The following is a 17,521-nucleotide window of genomic DNA, read 5'->3' as shown; positions in this document are numbered from 1 at the left end:
CGCAGAGGCCAAAAACCAGAACCACACTAAACAAAAAAAAAAACACAAGCTGCAAAACACCAACAGCAACCCAGAAACAGGCTAAACCAAACCCTTACAAAAGACTAGACAAAACCAAACTTTCATCAACAAAGTAAGTTGCAGGCAAGGTCAGAAACCTGCAGTAACTTCCATCAACAAAGTATACTTGCAGGTAGGTTCCATAAGGAACAAAGCACCAAATTCTCCTTAGTCTTTGAGAATTTTCCTTTCCCAGCAACTCTTGCTATTGTTCAGCTTAGGTACAATTTTCGTTTTTTTTAAAAGGTCCCATTATCCTTATTCTATGTTTGGTTGCTGAGAAAACTAGTTTCTTACCAGGGAAAAGGCCATTGAGGGCGGCGGCGCTGCTGCTTCGTGGTGGCCGGTGCACTGGATTGCGGCGGCCGGTGGTTTGGAAGAGAGGGAGAAACTGGGTTCAAGTCGGCGCTCCATATATAAGTAACTGTGGTGGTTGGCGGCACTTTGTAGCCAGTGAATAGAGTGGCCGGCGGTGGTGGACAATGGTGGCAGCCGGTTGTGGTGGTGGGTGGGAGGAGGCGGGAGAAATTGAGAGAGAGAGGGGCGGGAGATTTTGGGGGTAACAGTAAAAGTGGGATTTTGGGGATAATAGTGAAAGTGAAAGTGAACGTATGCCTCTAGTTTTTAATTTTTTTTTTTTTTTTTTTTTTAATAAAAAAGCTGGTTAACCCAGGTTGGGTTAACCAGCATTTCTTGCGGACAGGTTCCGCAAGAAATGCTGCTGAATAACATTACTCGTCACAAATTGATTCAAGGTTGTCTGATGAGGCCAAAGGAGCACATGGGGCTGCTGAAAGAGTAGGTGCAGCAGTGTGTCACCTGGGTTAACCAGCATTTCTTGCGGACAGGTTCCGCAAGAAATGCTGCTGAATAGCATTACCCGTCACAAATTGATTCAAGGTTGTCTGATGAGGCCAAAGGAGCACATGGGGCTGCTGAAAGAGTAGGTGCAGCAGTGTGTGCAGACCCATTGATGTACTAGTGGTAGGCATGGGCTGTATGGGATTAGGACAAGTCAAAGATGGACTAGAATATATTGAAAGTGCTTTAGGCTTGAATACCTAAACAGCACAATATCACGTTTATTATATAGAGTAATGTATAGTTTGAATTCTATATAATCTTTACAAGAGAATTTGAATATGATACTAGAGTCCTGCTTAGAGTACAATGTTATCTCTTAGGATATAAGATAAATATAGAGATAAATATATGAGGAGATAATATAGAAGAAAAACATTATCTCCTTCTTGATCTTGATTCCTCTTGTGGCTTATCTTTGAAGTGGTCTTCTCTAATATCGTCTTTATCTCTAACATCAGTTCCTTTGAGTTTTTGTGTGTTGGAAGAGAGAGAGAGAGAGAGATGGTGAACATTTTTGCAGTATACAGGCCACTGTTGCGTGGACTATTGAGTCTAGCTGGGGTGAGACCACAAATGGTGGAAATAGAACCAGGAACAGCCATGCACTTCTGGGTCGGAAACGACGTCGCCAAGAACAAGCAAACCAAACCCAAGCCTGCTGTTGTTTTTCTTCATGGGTTTGCAGCCGATGGCATTATAACATGGCAGTTCCAAGTCTTTGCTCTTGCGAGAAACTACAGAGTTTATGTGCCCGATTTCCTCTTCTTTGGCGGTTCACTCACCGACAAACCGGACCGGTCGCCGGAGTTTCAAGCCGAGTGTTTGGCCAAGGGTCTGAGGAAGCTGGGTGTGGAGAGGTGCACGTTGGTGGGGTTGAGCTATGGAGGGATGGTTGGGTTCAAGATGGCTCAGATGTACCCGGATTTGGTTGAGTCAATGGTGGTGACATGCTCTGTCATGGCCTTGACCGAGTCTATCAGCGGTGCAGCCCTTGAGAGGATCGGGTTCAATTCCTGGCCCGACTACTTGCTTCCCGACTCGGTCAAGGGGGTTGAATTGCTATTTGACGTTGCCACCTACAAGCTTCCAAAGATCCCTAATTTCATTTTCAAACACTATTTGGAGGTATGCTTTAATAGCGCTCAACCTTGCCTTAAATCACTTGTCTTTATTAGAATATGTTATAATATTAATTAAACCATTTAATTTTTTTTATTGACTTAAGTTTTTTTTGATAATTACTAATTTAACATAATATTGAAGTAATTAAACGTCTTTCGAATCTTGTACGTTTCTATTACTCACTTCTCATTTCTTACTTATTTGGAAGAAGTTTGAATCCTCATGTAAATGTGTTAGGATATTAATTAAATGAAATAAGTTTTTTAGATAATTGGTGACCCGTTTTATGGGCTTAGCTTGTTTTATCTGACTGAGAACCTGTTATATACAATTTTTTTATAAAAACTCATGCAGCTTAAAGAGATATATGTTTTGTGCACGTGACTCTCGCATCTTAAATTGTCCTAGATCGAGATAGATGTACTCTATATCTCTCTCTTAGGCTAACCAACAAATATTTGAGTAGCCTAATAATAAAGAATTCCCATCCTATTTTATTTACTAAGCAAAAATGATCCTATTTAATAATCAAAGCTTGTAGCATAGAGATAATACTGCCAATAGTCATTAGATTAGCTATTGTTAAAAAAAAAATTAAATTAAATGACTGATTGGAAATGCCATATCAACACATTAAGATAAAAAAAAAAAAATGCAATATATAATATTGCTATCCTATTCACATGCAAAATTCTATTTGTTTGTGATTTGTAACTCATCTATGACAACTTGCAGGCAATGTTTGACAATAGAAAGGAGAAAGTCGAACTACTCAAGGCTTTGGTCATTGATGACAAGGACTTTACCCTACCTCATTACCCACAGGTTTGAATTAATTGCTCTTTTTAGTTTTTACATCTTTTCAATTAAGATGATTTTAATTACTAAAAACCAAAAAGAAAAAGATTATTTTTTAATTGTGAGCAAGAAAATTCCACCGCCGCCCCATATCACTTTTATGACTTTTTTTGGATTAATGTCACCTAAACATTTCGGGCCTCCATCATCATCCGTCCGGGTACCGCTGTTTATATCTCTATCTTCTGCCTAGTCTTTTTGTCGCTCAAACAGTAGTTTGCATGACAAGAACATCCTAGCTAACCAACGAATTAAACCTCGGTTAAGTTGAAAAGATAGACAATACTTGGGAGTTTTCTTTTGTTAAGAGTATATTTAATTATCATATATTAAATAAGAATCAAATATGGGCTGAAATTAGGTCAATTATAAGCCTCAAATGGACATGGGTCTTCAAACCATACTACAAAGATTAGGTCTGGATCATTAAACAATACCACTAAGGTTAAAAGAGATGGGTTTGGATCAACAACTAAACCAACAATGACCAAAATTAATAATGGGTTAACAAATTTTTTTGTTCGTAAGATACTCACTACAAAAATTGTGACAATTTTTGACCAAGGGTTTTTGACGTGTCAATGGTATTGACACGTCAAAAACCCCTTTTGACGTGTGCTTTTTGACGTTTATCAACGGTTAAAAGGGTGGGTGTCAAAAATCCCATATTTTTGACGTGTCTACAGTGACACGTCAAAAGTTTTTGACGTTTAAACACAGACACGTCAAAAAGATAATTTTTGATGTGCTAAAACTGAAACGTCAAAAGTTTTTTGACGTGTCAGTTTTGCCACGTCAAAAAGTTTTTGACGTGTCAAAACTGACACGTCAAAAACTTATGCGGTATTTTTTGACGTGTCACCCCGTTTGACACGTCAAAAACTTTCTATATATATATTTTATATATTATATATATATATTTTATATTTCTTACAATATTTCTTAATTACAATATTTCAATACAATAAATCCTATTCCAATATTCCAATATTTCTAATATCCAATATTCTAATATTCCAATCAATAATCCACATATATAATCCAATCAATAATCCATATACATAATCCAATAATTCAATCCACGTACATAATCCAATCCATTAATCCACATATTTCGATACATAATCCAAAACTCAATACAATATCAAATATCTAATACATAATCAACTATCTAATACATAATCCAATCAATAATCCACATAATCCAATAATCCAATCCATTATTCCCTTACCCCCTATCAAGTGGTCAAATACCAAACCCAGAGAGTGGCGCTGGTTATTACGGCACACCTTACAGGGGCAGTGAATTTTTCCATTAGGAATTTTACAGTTCCTAACTGCAAAGTCCACGAATGATCTACACCCGTCTCTGTATTCCCTCGTACCCCTAAACTTTGTCACCCAACTCTTGTTCATAGCTTTTGTTACTGAAACCGTAACTGAATAAAATAAATTTAAGTTAGTTAGTTAGATGTTATTATCTTTTTTTTGTGTTTTTCTTTAAGTACATCGTTTCAAATTTTTGTTTATTTTTAACAAAGAAGCACATATATTGAGTATTAATTATAACATCTACATAATCTAAAATTGCAAAACCTAAACAAAATTAAGGTCCACAATTAAAAAACATTTGACATGCCACATGGGGACCGTAGATAAAATATATGTGGCTATCTTATGCGCTATCTATTTTTTTGTTATCGTTTTTTATGACATTTACATAATCTAAAGTTGTAAGACTTAAATTAATTTTTTTATATATGGGGACCCTAAATAAATTAGTTATAGGTAGCTAGCTAGGTTAAATGTTGGTTTTCTTTTTTCCGTTTATTATAAAATTTAGTTGTTCCTTACTTTCTTTTTATATCTTAGCATTTACGAATGTATTCTAAATTTACAAAATCTAATCATTAATTAACAACCAAAATAGATATGCATTTCTTATTTGTCACGATAATGTGCAAAAGCATAACCTACACAAAATATGGGTCTAAATATAAATGCAAATTAATGTTCAAAAAAATTATTTCAAACTATGAGGGTACGTAATTTTGCATGCATGCACGTAAATACATTAAACAATATTTTCACCATAAACAAAACATATATGTAAAACAAGTACTTGTTTGAAATTAATTAATTAATTAGCTAACATGTAAAAAGAATTTGCTAATATAATACAACAACAATATATAATTGCAATAATTAATTACCTAACAAGTAATACACTGTAAATTGCATATATATATATATATATATATATATATAAAATAATTTATATTTTGTACTAATTTATAAATTAGTATATATAATCTGCGTATATATATATATATAATTTTTTTATTTATTTATATATAAATAATGAAATTAGTTTAATATATATATATATATATATATATATATATACCTGATTTTTGAGACTGCGTCGGAGAAGGCTTGGTCGCCGGAAGGAGCAGCGCCGGTGATGGGCGCCGGTGAGAGAGAGAACCACCGAGGGAGAGAGAGAGAGAACCACCGAGAGAGAGACAACGTGAAAAGACCTGGCTGAGAGAGAGGACGCGGGTGATCACCGAGAGAAATGTTGCAGAGAAAGAAACCAGAAAATATATTTTGAAAATGGGTTTTGAAAATATGGGTCTGCAGCAAGAAGACGCGGGGGAGAGAAAGAAAGAAGAAAGAAGAAAATATATTTTGAAAATGGGTTTTGAAAATATGGGTCTGCAGCAAGAAGACGTGGGGGAGAGAAAGAAATAAGAAAGAAGAAATATATTTTGAAAATATGGGTTTGCAGCAAGAAGACGCGGGGGAGAGAAAGAAAGAAGAAAGAAGGAAGAAGAAAGAAGAAAGAAGAAAGAAAGAAAAAAAAAAAAAAAATTGGGAAGGCAGCTGGCGTGCGCGCCTTCCCGAGGTTGTTTTTGACGTGCCACATGGCACGTCAAGAATTTTTGACGTGCCAAATGTGGCACGTCAAAAATTCTACCTATATTTTTTTAATTTTTTTTTTTATTATAAACATAAAATTTTAATTAGAGAAAGTTTTTGACGTGCTAAATTAACACGTCAAAAGTTTTTGACGTGTTAAAATACAACACGTCAAAAACATATAAAATTATAATTAATTATATTATATAATTTAAATTATAATTAATTATATTTATTTTAATTTTATTAAGATTATATATTAAATTATAGTTCTATTAAAATTATATTTACTCTATCATATAATTTCTATTAAAAATTATATTTATTCTATTATATAATTTTTTTTCTTCTTATATGTCCACATTATCCATACAACACAATTACAATTAATTAGAGAACAAATAAATTAATATTCTAGATATATAGATAATTAGATGTATCCACTCACCGACCACATATTTTGTGTTGGCCGAGTTAATGTGAGGTTTGCGGGTCTTATAAAATAAATGTATTGAGTAGTTTTAATATATATTTTAAAGAAATTAAATATATTAATTTTTTTTGACGTGTTGTATTTTAACACGTCAAAAACTTTTGACGTGCTAAATTAACACGTCAAAAACTTTTGACGTGTTAAATTAACACGTCAAAAGTTTTTGACGTGTTAAAATACAACACGTCAAAAACATTTAAAATTATATTTAATTATATTATATAATTTAAATTATAATAAATTATATTTATTTTAATTTTATTAAGATTATATATTAAATTATAGTTCTATTAAAATTATATTTACTCTATCATATAATTTCTATTAAAAATTATATTTATTCTATTATATAATTTTTTTTTCTTCTTATATGTCCACATTATCCATACAACACAATTACAATTAATTAGAGAACAAATAAATTAATATTCTAGATATATAGATAATTAGATGTATCCACTCACCGACCACATATTTTGTGTTGGCCGAGTTAATGTGAGGTTTGCGGGTCTTATAAAATAAATGTATTGAGTAGTTTTAATATATATTTTAAAGAAATTAAATATATTAATTTTTTTTGACGTGTTGTATTTTAACACGTCAAAAACTTTTGACATGTCAATTTAGCACGTCAAAAGTTTTTGACGTGTTAGATTAACACGTCAAAAGTTTTTGACGTGTTAAAATACAACACGTCAAAAACATATAAAATTATATTTAATTATATTATATAATTTAAATTATAATAAATTATATTTATTTTAATTTTATTAAGATTATATATTAAATTATAGTTCTATTAAAATTATATTTACTCTATCATATAATTTCTATTAAAAATTATATTTATTCTATTATATAATTTTTTTTCTTCTTATATGTCCACATTATCCATACAACACAATTACAATTAATTAGAGAATAAATAAATTAATATTCTAGATATATAAATAATTAGATGTATCCACTCACTGACCACATATTTTGTGTTGGCCGAGTTAATGTGAGGTTTGCGGGTCTTATAAAATAAATGTATTGAGTAGTTTTAATATATATTTTAAAGAAATTAAATATATTAATTTTTTTTGACGTGCTGGTTACTTTTGACGTGTTAAATTAACACGTCAAAAGTTTTTGACGTGTCAATTTAACACGTCAAAAACTTTTGACGTGTTAAAATACAATACGTCAACAATATTTTTTTTGACGTTTCTACTTAGACACGTCAAAAGTTTTTGACGTGGCAAACATAAGTTACTGTTTGCCACGTCAAAAAACATCTATTTTTTCGTAGTGACTATTCATGTTATATGATGAGAAATTATGCAAAAGTAATGACTATAAAAGAGGAAAAATTCATTGGACCATTGAGATCGAGCACTATCGTTAGCCTAATAGCTTTGATACTATGAAAGAAAAGATAATCAGATAAAAAAAAAATAAACATCTTAACATCTTCCAATCTAATTTTAGAGCCAAAATAAAAAGAAAGAGCAGAAGTGAGATCACAATGGTTTGAGACAATTGTTGACCTATTGATGCATATTGGTGCAGAGGGTACATCTCCTGTGGGGAGAGAATGACATCATCTTCACCATGGAAGTTGCCAAAAACTTGAAGAGGTATGTTGATTGCTTTACTGATCATAATTAGCAATACTTGGACCGTTTGATTGAAAGCTAATACAATCAAATGGGCCTCAATTACAGGCAATTGGGAGACACAGCTACGCTCCAATACATTGAGAAAGCAGGCCACCTTGTTGAGATGGAACGACCATTCGTCTACAACAAACACCTCAAAGAAATTCTTGCAACTTTAATGGAAGAAGGAAACAAAAAACAGTGAAATTTTTATCGTTAATTTGTCTTCCTATTATTTTGGAGCTAAATATATAATTTCTTCAATGTATTAATATTTTCTACATTATTAATAATTTTTTTAAATAGAAATAATTTGGATTCTCCGGAAGCTGCCTTGAAAATTAGTCGGGCCTAATTTCAACGGCCCAGTCCAAACCTATGGATTTATGTTGCTGATACTAACCCAATTGTTTCGGGTTCGTTTGGGCTGGATCGACGGGCTGCCAGGCCCAAGTCCATCTCTTGGTCGGGATGACAATGATAACTGTTTTTATTTTTTCTTCATTACCGACAGCAGTCAGAACAGTCCAACACAAGCTTTTAATTAAAGTCATGTTTGTGTCTTCGAGTGGCCGTGTCTGACCAGAAGAATGGAAATAATACAAAAAAGTACTGTTTGTAATATAGCCTTTAATGTTTAAAAGATACTAAGTAGCTCCCAAACTATTAAAATGTATCAAAAATATCAACTTTTTTTTTTTTTTTTAATATTCTTATAATATCTCCATTTTTTTAACAAATAAAATAATTGTAAAAAAAATCAAAAAATTAGTGAAAAATATCAAAAAAAAAAAAAAAATACAAAACAAACAAACAAATAGGTGAATAAATACAAAACAATTTTTTTTTTTGAATAAATAAATAATTAGCCATTGTAGTTGGCATAAATTACAAATTACTTTATGTCGTATTAAAGTAAAATCAATGGGGGAATAAAAAATTTTTTTAACAGAATTTGACTTTAGGGACTGAATTGTTGTTTTTGAAATATCTCAATAACCGTACCTTTGATTTTACTTTAATACGACATGAATAGTTACTGTAGTTGGCCTAAATTAGTCAATGTAATTGACCTAAATTATTTATTTATTCCTTTTTTTTTTGTATTTATTCCCCCATTGGTTTTTTTGTATTTTTGAAAAATTGTTTATTTTTTATAATTATTTTATTATTTTATTTGTTAAAAGAATATGGATAATATTATAGGAATATAAAAAATAAGTGACATTTTTTATACATTTAATATATAGTTTGAGGGCTACTTTAGTATATTTTGAACATTAAAAAACTATATTGTAAACGGGAGATAATTTGGGAGCTTTTTCATATTTTTTCTCGTAAGAAAAGAACAAGCTGAAAAAGAAAGGAACGAAGATGGATTATATAAACCAATAAACCACCATTCTCTAAGAAGTTTATGTGCTTGAATTTTCTTCATTCCTTTGTGTGTGTGCTTGTGTCTTGGAAGAGAGAGAGAGAGAGAGAGATGGTGAAGATTTTTGCAGTATACAAGAAACTGTTGCGTGGACTAATGAGTATAGCTGGGGTGAAACCCCAAATGGTGGAAATAGAACCAGGAACAGCCATGCACTTCTGGGTCGGAAACGACGTCGCCAAGAACAAACAAACCAAACCCAAGCCTGCTGTTGTTTTTCTTCATGGGTTTGCAGCCGATGGCATTATAACGTGGCAGTTCCAAGTCTTTGCTCTTGCGAGAAACTACAGAGTTTATGTGCCGGATTTGATCTTCTTTGGCGGTTCACTCACCGACAAACCGGACCGGTCGCTGGAGTTTCAAGCCGAGTGTTTGGCCAAGGGTCTGAGGAAGCTGGGTGTGGAGAGTTGCACCTTGGTCGGGTTCAGCTATGGAGGGATGGTTGGGTTCAGATGGCTCAGATGTACCCGGAGTTGGTTGAGTCTATGGTGATCACAGGCTCTGTCATGGCCTTGACCAAGTCTTTCAGCTGTGCTGCCCTTGAGACGATCGGGTTCAATTCCTGGTCCGACCTTTTGCTTCCGAACTCGGCCAAGGGGGTTCAATTGCTTTATGAGATTGCCACCTACAAGCTGCCCAAGATTCCTAATTTCATTTACAAAAACTATTTGGAGGTATATATATTTATATATATATGATTTCATCTTTTTCCCCCCGGTAATATGAAGAATTGTGGTCATGTTTTATTTACTCAGCAAATGATCCTATTTGTTTGTGATTTTTAACTCTGATCTATATATATATATATATATATATATGAGTACTTGCAGGTAATGTTTGACAACAGAAAGGAGAAAGTAGAACTACTCAGGGCTTTGGAGATTGATGACAAGGACTTTACCCTACCACATAATTACCCACAGGTTGGAAATATTTATAGCTCTTTTTATACATCTCTCCCTCTTTTAAGGGGATATTCACTTTCTTTAATTACCTCTCGATGATTTTGATCAATAATTAAGAAGAAGATGACACGATCCCAATCACCGCCAGAAGCTTTCGTGAGTTTGAGTTAAAAAATTTCTAAGAACCAAAGAGAGAAAGAGAGAGAGAGAGAGAGCAGGAGGAGGATTATTTCATGGAAAAAGTTAAAAAACAATCTGACATCCCTCTTTTTATCCTGCCTTTAAAATTTCTATAGTTTTTACTACTGCGTAGAAGCTCGTCCATGACGCTTGTGATTTTCTTCATTTATTTTTTTAAACGTCACTTAAACATTTAGTAGGAAAAACTACATTTATCTTCCCTCTAAATATTGTCCCCTGTGCAGTGTGTCCATTCAATATGTTCAATGTCCTCCAAATCTGCCCGTTTTGAACCCAAAATAATAAGAATACCGTTCAAACCCTTCATAAGATAAAAATTCAGAAAAAAATGTAAGCCATTTTTTTTTTTCCTTTCATTTTGAATTGTGAGGGGGGACATTGCAATCCCAATAATGATTAAGAGAGACATTATAAATTAAGAAACATTACAAAAAGATGATAGTTAGAGGAGGGGACCAGGGTTGGGAGGGAGAGGTAAAAGTAGTTAACCCTATTTATTATAAGTGCTGAAGTTATTATAACGAGGTACAAGTAGTTAACCCTATTTATTATAAATGCTGAAATTATTATAACGAGGAAAAAGTGGTTAACCCTATTTATTAGGACCATGATACATAGCACGCCGCGTGCTGTATTACTTCACCCCATGTATTATGGACAAGGATCCTCTCTAGTCCACTTTGAACTGGAGAGGATCTAGTTGATGGCTAGGATCTCTACTTAGAGATTCTAAGGTCATCAACTTGCTTCATGGCACATTAAAAAAATAATACTATTTTATTATTTTACTTTTTTAAATAAATAAAAAACAAAATAATAAAAAATTAAAAACAAATATATATATATATATATATATATATATATAAAAGGATGGCTGGCCACCCCATGTTGGCCACAGGGGGTGGCCGGCCACCACATTTTGGGGCATGGGGGTGGCGTCGCCACCCCCATGGGCCGGTTGGGGGTGGTCGAAGCCACCCCCACGGCCCTTGGGGCGAACCACCCCCAAGGGCCAAATCAAAAAAATAAAAAAATTTGATTTGGCCCTTGGGGGTGACCAATCCACCCCCGTCACCCCCAAGGGCCGGTTGGGGGTGGCCGAATTATGGACAAGGATCCTCTCCAGTCCACTTTGAACTGGAGAGGATCCAGTTGATGGCTAGGATCTCTCCTTAGAGATTCTAAGGCCATCAACTTGCCACATGGCACATTAAAAAAATAATACTATTTTATTATTTTACTTTTAAAAATAAATTAAAAAATAATAATAAAAAATTAAAAACAAATAAAAATAATAATAAAAAAAATGGTGGCTGGCCACCCCATGTTGGCCACAGGGGGTGGCCGGCCACCACATTTTGGGCCGGTTGGGGGTGGTGTCGCCACCCCCATGGGCCGGTTGGGGGTGGCCGAAGCCACCCCCACGGCCCTTGGGGGTGGCAACGCCACCTCCATCCCCCAAAATGTGGTGTTTGGCCACCCCCTGTGGCCAACATGGGGTGGCCAGCCACATTTTTTTTTTATTTTATATATATATATATATATATATATATATATATATATATATATTTGTTTTTTATTTTTTATTTATTTTTAAAAATAAAATAATAAAACAATATTTTTTTTACTGCGCCACGTGACAGGTTGATGGCCTAACCATCAACTGAATTCTCTCCAGTTCATTTTGGACTGGAGAGGATCCTTGTCCATTTATTATAAGAAGGAAAAAGTAGCTCCTTGTCCTGTCAAGGAATTGAGATCTCCTCCAATTGGGAAAAAATTATAGATTCTTTAATTGTTAATCGTGACCTTTCATTTTAAATCTAATTGTCTATAAAATGTCAGCTACTTTTGTATAACCAAGGCATTAAATGCTGGCTTTTGTTTTACCGAAGTTTAAATAATTTTATAAATCATTGAATTTAAATTAAAAGATCACAATTAATAATTGAAAAATTTGTAATTTCTCTCCATTCGGAGTGGATCCGGATTCCGGATCCCCTGTCAAGAGGGCTCCTTGGGTGGTAAAAAGTTCACAATTCTCCAAAAAGCATACAGTGGAATAGGCCAAATACAATGTGGAACTGTACTTTTGACGTTTGTTTATGGCAGATTGGAGCAACACATTACTTATCGAGGGATGGTAGGAACTCAATTATTTTGCTTAATTTTAGGCCAATTTTTGTCTTTTTTTTTAAAAAAATAAAATAAAATAAAATAAAAAATGGAAAAAATGTCTGAAGCAACCCTATCTATTTTTTTGTCTTTCTTTTATTTGGTATTTAAAAAAAAATGAAAAATGGTATTTTTGTTCATAATAATGTCATTTTTTTAAAAGAAAATGTCATTATTATGAAGAAAAATACCATTTTTCATTTAAAAAAAAAAATACCAAATAAAAGAAATGCAAAAAATAGATAGGGTTGCTTCAGACATTTTTTTTCATTTTTTATTTTGATTTTTTTTTTTTAAAAAAAAAAATAATGCAAAAGTTAGACTTATGTTGGGCAAAAAAGTTGGACCTTTAGCATTTGCCTTACTTCTCCCTCTTCCATTATGAATTATTGCTTTGCTGTCAAAACAAACGATTTATACATCGATTTTCTTTACTTAATTTATTAAAGTACTAATATTTATCTTTAGAACATGCAAAAATGCATGTAAGATTAATTTACCTATTAATGCATATTTCTGCAGAGGGTACATCTACTGTGGGGAGGGAATGACATGATTTTCACCAGGGAAGTTGCCAACAACTTGAAGAGGTATGTATGTTTGCTTTTATGGATTTGGACTTTCAGTAATTTTTTGTTGTGTGGATCGTAATTCAGACAGCAAATATGAAAGTTCTTATATAGTTTATCAGTCCCAACAAGTTGACATGTTATCCAAGACTTACTTGAGTAGGTAAATTTTTGAATTATTAGCAATTTGAACAGTAAAATTGCCGAGAATCTCTATCGTTGCTTTACTTTTCCTTAATGCATGATTACCAAGTGATAATTGATCAAAATTAACAAAACTTGGACCGTTTGATTGAAAGGCAATAGAATTAACCATCTGTTTTTTTATTATTAAAATGAATATATAGTGATTAGATATAGAGGGTGATAACTGATAACATGTAGGCAACTGGGAGACAGAGCTATGCTGCAATACATAGAGAAAGCAGGTCACCTTGTTCAGATTGAACGGCCATGCATCTACAACAGGCTCCTCAAACAAATTCTTGCCCCTCCAGGAGAAGATAGGCTCAAAAGACACTGATGTTTTTGTTGTTTGTTGTCTTCTTTACAATGGATTCAAACTAATTACCCTTGCTTTATGAGATGTTAATTTCTTTAAATTTGGGTATATCTTTCAATTACCGGAGTGATGTTGGCCCGTGGTTAATATGAGAGCCTCCGATGATTAAGTGATTAAGTTATTTTTGTCTCAAGAAAAAAGAAAATGGTGGACCTTTTGAGATGAAGGATCTTCTATTTTAAACCTTCTTAGGGCCTTTGGGCTCTTTTAAGAGTGGACCTTTAATTTGATCAGGTCTTGGGCCTTGGGCCTGCTTATTTTCTATCTCCATCACTAATATATTTTCAATAATTTATTAGATGTCAAGCATGATGATAATTAAATGTGCCACAACAGGATTCATTATTGTCATTTTAAAAAAAAAAAAAAAAAAAAAAAAACATTTAAGAAATGAATCTTGATTTACTGGAATGGTGGACAAGAAGAAACTTCGTTTCTAAATATGGATATTTTTATTACATTTAGGACGGTCGAATAATGACCCATAGAGAGAGATTTTCATCCATGCATAGATACACAGATTTCATTTACTTCCCACAAATCATGCAGTTAAGACTTGATCCTAAAACGTGGCCATGGCTCCTAGCTTGGACTTTTACCGCAGCTTAAGATACTTCAAAAGCCTGTATACAAATCAATGAACAAGTTAAGCAGTTTTAGCTAAATGAAAATGGTGTAAAAGGACCAAAAATCAAAAAATCAAAAAATCAAAATTCCAATAATATTACTGTATTTTGCATGCATGGTTAATGGTTTGCTGCAGATGATAAAAAGAGTCCTCGATCTGCCGAGAGCTAGCTTGTGTCACTTTTGACCACTTCCTTTCTTTTTTTCTTTTTTTTTTTTTAATGTTAATTTTAACATGGGTTAGTGATTAATTTATTCTTTGTAGATTAAATGCTGAAATTATTTCACTTATATGAAGAAAAAGCTAATGCATGGACGCCAGACCAAAGCAGCAGAGAATATGCATTCTGATCAGAAGCACTACATAGTACATAGTACATAGTACATAGTACATATAGTATATATAATATATGCTAGTCAACTCTATAATTTGAGAAGCTAATTCTTTTTTCAAATCATATTTTCATAACTTTAAACGGTATTTTGAATATATATATATATATGCAAAAGTATCTAAATTAACACGTGGTGATAATATGGGATAACCCTGTGTCACATTTCAAAGTTTAATTTGAAGGCATAAATAAAAATGTGATAATAGTTTAGGGGTTTATTGGAACAGACAAATTGCAAACAGAAATTGATGAATCTGAAGTCTTTAATAGTGCGATCGATCGCACTAGTCACAAAGCGATCGATCGCAGACGTAATGGCAAATGAGCCTGAAGTCTCTGGTAGTGCGATCGAGCGCACTCACCATTGCGCTCGATCGCACACGTGATCGTCTGAAGAACTGAAGACTTTTATTCCTACTGCACTTGTATAGAAATAGGTTTCTATCATATTAGAATTTTATCTTTATTTATCTGGTAAACGATACAATCTCTTTATCAATATAAATAAGAGACACTGCCATACAGTTGAGTAGGCAGAAAACACAAAACCAAATTATTGTTTAGGGTTAACAATAGCCTAGTATGATATTCCAATCAGCCCTCATTTTTTTTTTTTTTAAAGCAAAAATTAATTGAGAATAACACCTCAATATAATGAAAAAAAAAAAAAAAAAAATTCTAGGCATTCGACCGTTTGATGCTCAATGTGTACGAACCATTGCTTGTGATACACATTATGTCGGAATATATCTCATGCGGGCTTCAAATCAGGGACAAGATAAGGAGCCGAAGGCAATATATAGATTCTTTTGGTGGAATAATTGAGGAGTCGGTTAGGGTTTAGCTCTACAAAAGCGGCCCCCAATTTTTGGCCCCTACCCACGGTTTTAAGTCACGTGCATAACAAAGGGTGTCACTTTATTTAATTAAAGTGATCAAATATTTCAACTTTATTTCATTAATTTTGTATTTAGTTTATGGGTCAGGTTAAAAATTATTAGTTCTAAATATCACGTGTCAAGTTCGGATCATATCGAAACATGAATATAAAACTATATAAATTAATTCTGATTCGACCCGTTTAATTAAAATGACCAAATTCTTCAATCCTAACTCGTTAATTTAATTTGAAGCAACCCGAGCCAATATATGGCTTCTACTCAAAAGTAAGACTAAGTAGGCCAAACGCTTATGATTATTTCTGTTTACTTTCGGCCTTATCGAACATCAGAAAATGGCAGAGGGTTGTTCAACTGGAACAGTGGTGCTAGAAATTATAGAAGTCGAAATTTGAGGGTGCCTTGAACAACATGGGAGAGCCCATCTGTCCATGCATGAGAATTGAGAAAGATAAAGAAGAGAAGATTAGGAAATTGTATGATTTGGGTAAAAGCCTTACCTTTCTTCTTCTTCAAGATTGTTGATGCTTCCATTGGACCTGTACTTGGGAATGGGAACAAGACCACACTCGATATGCCGGAGATCCTCTAAAAGGATTTCATAGTGTCTTTTCACTTCCTCCGTCGTTTTCCCACCGACAGCCTTGGCTACATTCTGCCACCGGTCCGAGGTTTCCTTGTCGTACAACGCCAGTGCCCTTTCAAACCGTTTGTTCTGCTCCGCCGTCCAGGAGGAGCTGGAGCTTTGCTTACTGAGAGAGCTTGAAGCCATTAAAGAATAACGGCGAAGGTGCTTGTGGAAATGTCTCAGAGAAAGGCGAAGGAAAGGAAAAAGAGCTAGCTAGACAGAGGGCTTTAGATGAAGCGATGGTTCGTGCAAGAGACTGCCGTGGTGCTCTGCTTATAAATGGTAGATAGGGTGCATGGTGGGGTGGAGCCAGTTGGCGAATCTGTTTTGCCAAAAGGTAGATTGAGGGGTGACCCGTCTCCTTTGGAACCACAAATGCAGCAGGACAAAGGTACAGCCAGAGGTGGAGGGAATCAGTTTCAAAGGAAAGGCTTCATCATATTCATTTAATGTTTTCCTCATGAGCATCTTTCCTTCAATTATAATACACATAGAAAGTAGAATTTTCATGACTAACTACAGTCTATATTTGCATATCTATAAATATTATATCATTTAGGTAGACAATCCATCAACTTTTACCCTAAAAAAAGTCAGCAAAAGGTGCAAACTTTTTGGATTTTTTTTTTTCTTTTGGTATAAGCTTAAGCTTTTGGGATAAGTTGTCATTTAATACGGAAGCAGAGCAGAAGTTTGAGTTCGAACACTGACTCTACACAATTTACTCTATTTTAGTTAAATTATTTTACATGTTAGCTTAAACAGTAATTTAATGGAACCAAATTTATCATGAGCAAAGCATGGATGATGGACCAGAAGAGGGCCAAAACCTAACCTCTTAAAACTAAAAAGAAACACAAGGGAAAGAAAATAATAATAATAAAAAAAAAAGTGTAGATTTCAAGAAGGTTTACTAGAAATGCCAAACAGAACAACAAAACAAGGACAGAAAATTGTGAACCTTAGTGGTCAATTTCACTCAATGGACTGGCATGCAATTTGGTTTACCTTTTATTGCCTGGATTGATCACATAGTTACAGTCAATATTGACGGAAATGCTATAAAAGTGAAAATGCTAATCCTATATGGGTTATCACTATAGAAGTGATGGTAATTTACATTATCACTTTAAAATGACTATTCAAGTTGTAATTAGAGTTCT

General features: G+C 33.6%; 2 protein-coding genes and 1 non-coding gene across 3 annotated transcripts; 2 read left to right on the top strand and 1 right to left on the bottom strand.

Annotated features, from left to right (window-relative positions):
- Positions 1–1,413: 1,413 nt before the first annotated feature.
- Positions 1,414–8,196, top strand: LOC132167816 (uncharacterized). Its single transcript, XM_059578845.2, has 4 exons — positions 1,414–2,049; positions 2,782–2,871; positions 7,874–7,941; positions 8,029–8,196. Exons 1-4 carry the CDS (start codon positions 1,426–1,428, stop codon positions 8,165–8,167), a joined length of 921 nt encoding a protein of 306 aa, XP_059434828.2. The 5' UTR covers positions 1,414–1,425; the 3' UTR covers positions 8,168–8,196.
- Positions 8,197–9,314: 1,118 nt separating this feature from the next.
- Positions 9,315–13,849, top strand: LOC132167412 (uncharacterized). The gene is made up of 4 exons (XR_015911451.1): positions 9,315–10,071; positions 10,228–10,320; positions 13,201–13,268; positions 13,632–13,849. It is a non-coding gene; the product is annotated as an uncharacterized LOC132167412 (transcript).
- Positions 13,850–14,225: 376 nt separating this feature from the next.
- Positions 14,226–16,723, bottom strand: LOC132167414 (protein RADIALIS-like 4). The gene is made up of 2 exons (XM_059578381.2): positions 16,231–16,723; positions 14,226–14,432 (listed from the first exon to the last, which is right to left on the bottom strand). The coding sequence occupies exons 1-2, from the start codon at positions 16,500–16,502 to the stop codon at positions 14,405–14,407; spliced, it is 300 nt and encodes a 99-aa protein (XP_059434364.2). The 5' UTR covers positions 16,503–16,723; the 3' UTR covers positions 14,226–14,404.
- Between the last annotated feature and the right edge of the window lie 798 nt (positions 16,724–17,521).

The sequence above is a fragment of the Corylus avellana genome, chromosome 2 (assembly GCF_965113065.1).
Source record: "Corylus avellana chromosome 2, dhCorAvel1.hap1.2, whole genome shotgun sequence".
Taxonomy (NCBI): Eukaryota; Viridiplantae; Streptophyta; class Magnoliopsida; order Fagales; family Betulaceae; genus Corylus; species Corylus avellana.
Note: the sequence above shows the minus strand (reverse complement) of the source record. Positions and strands in the feature narration are given on the sequence as shown.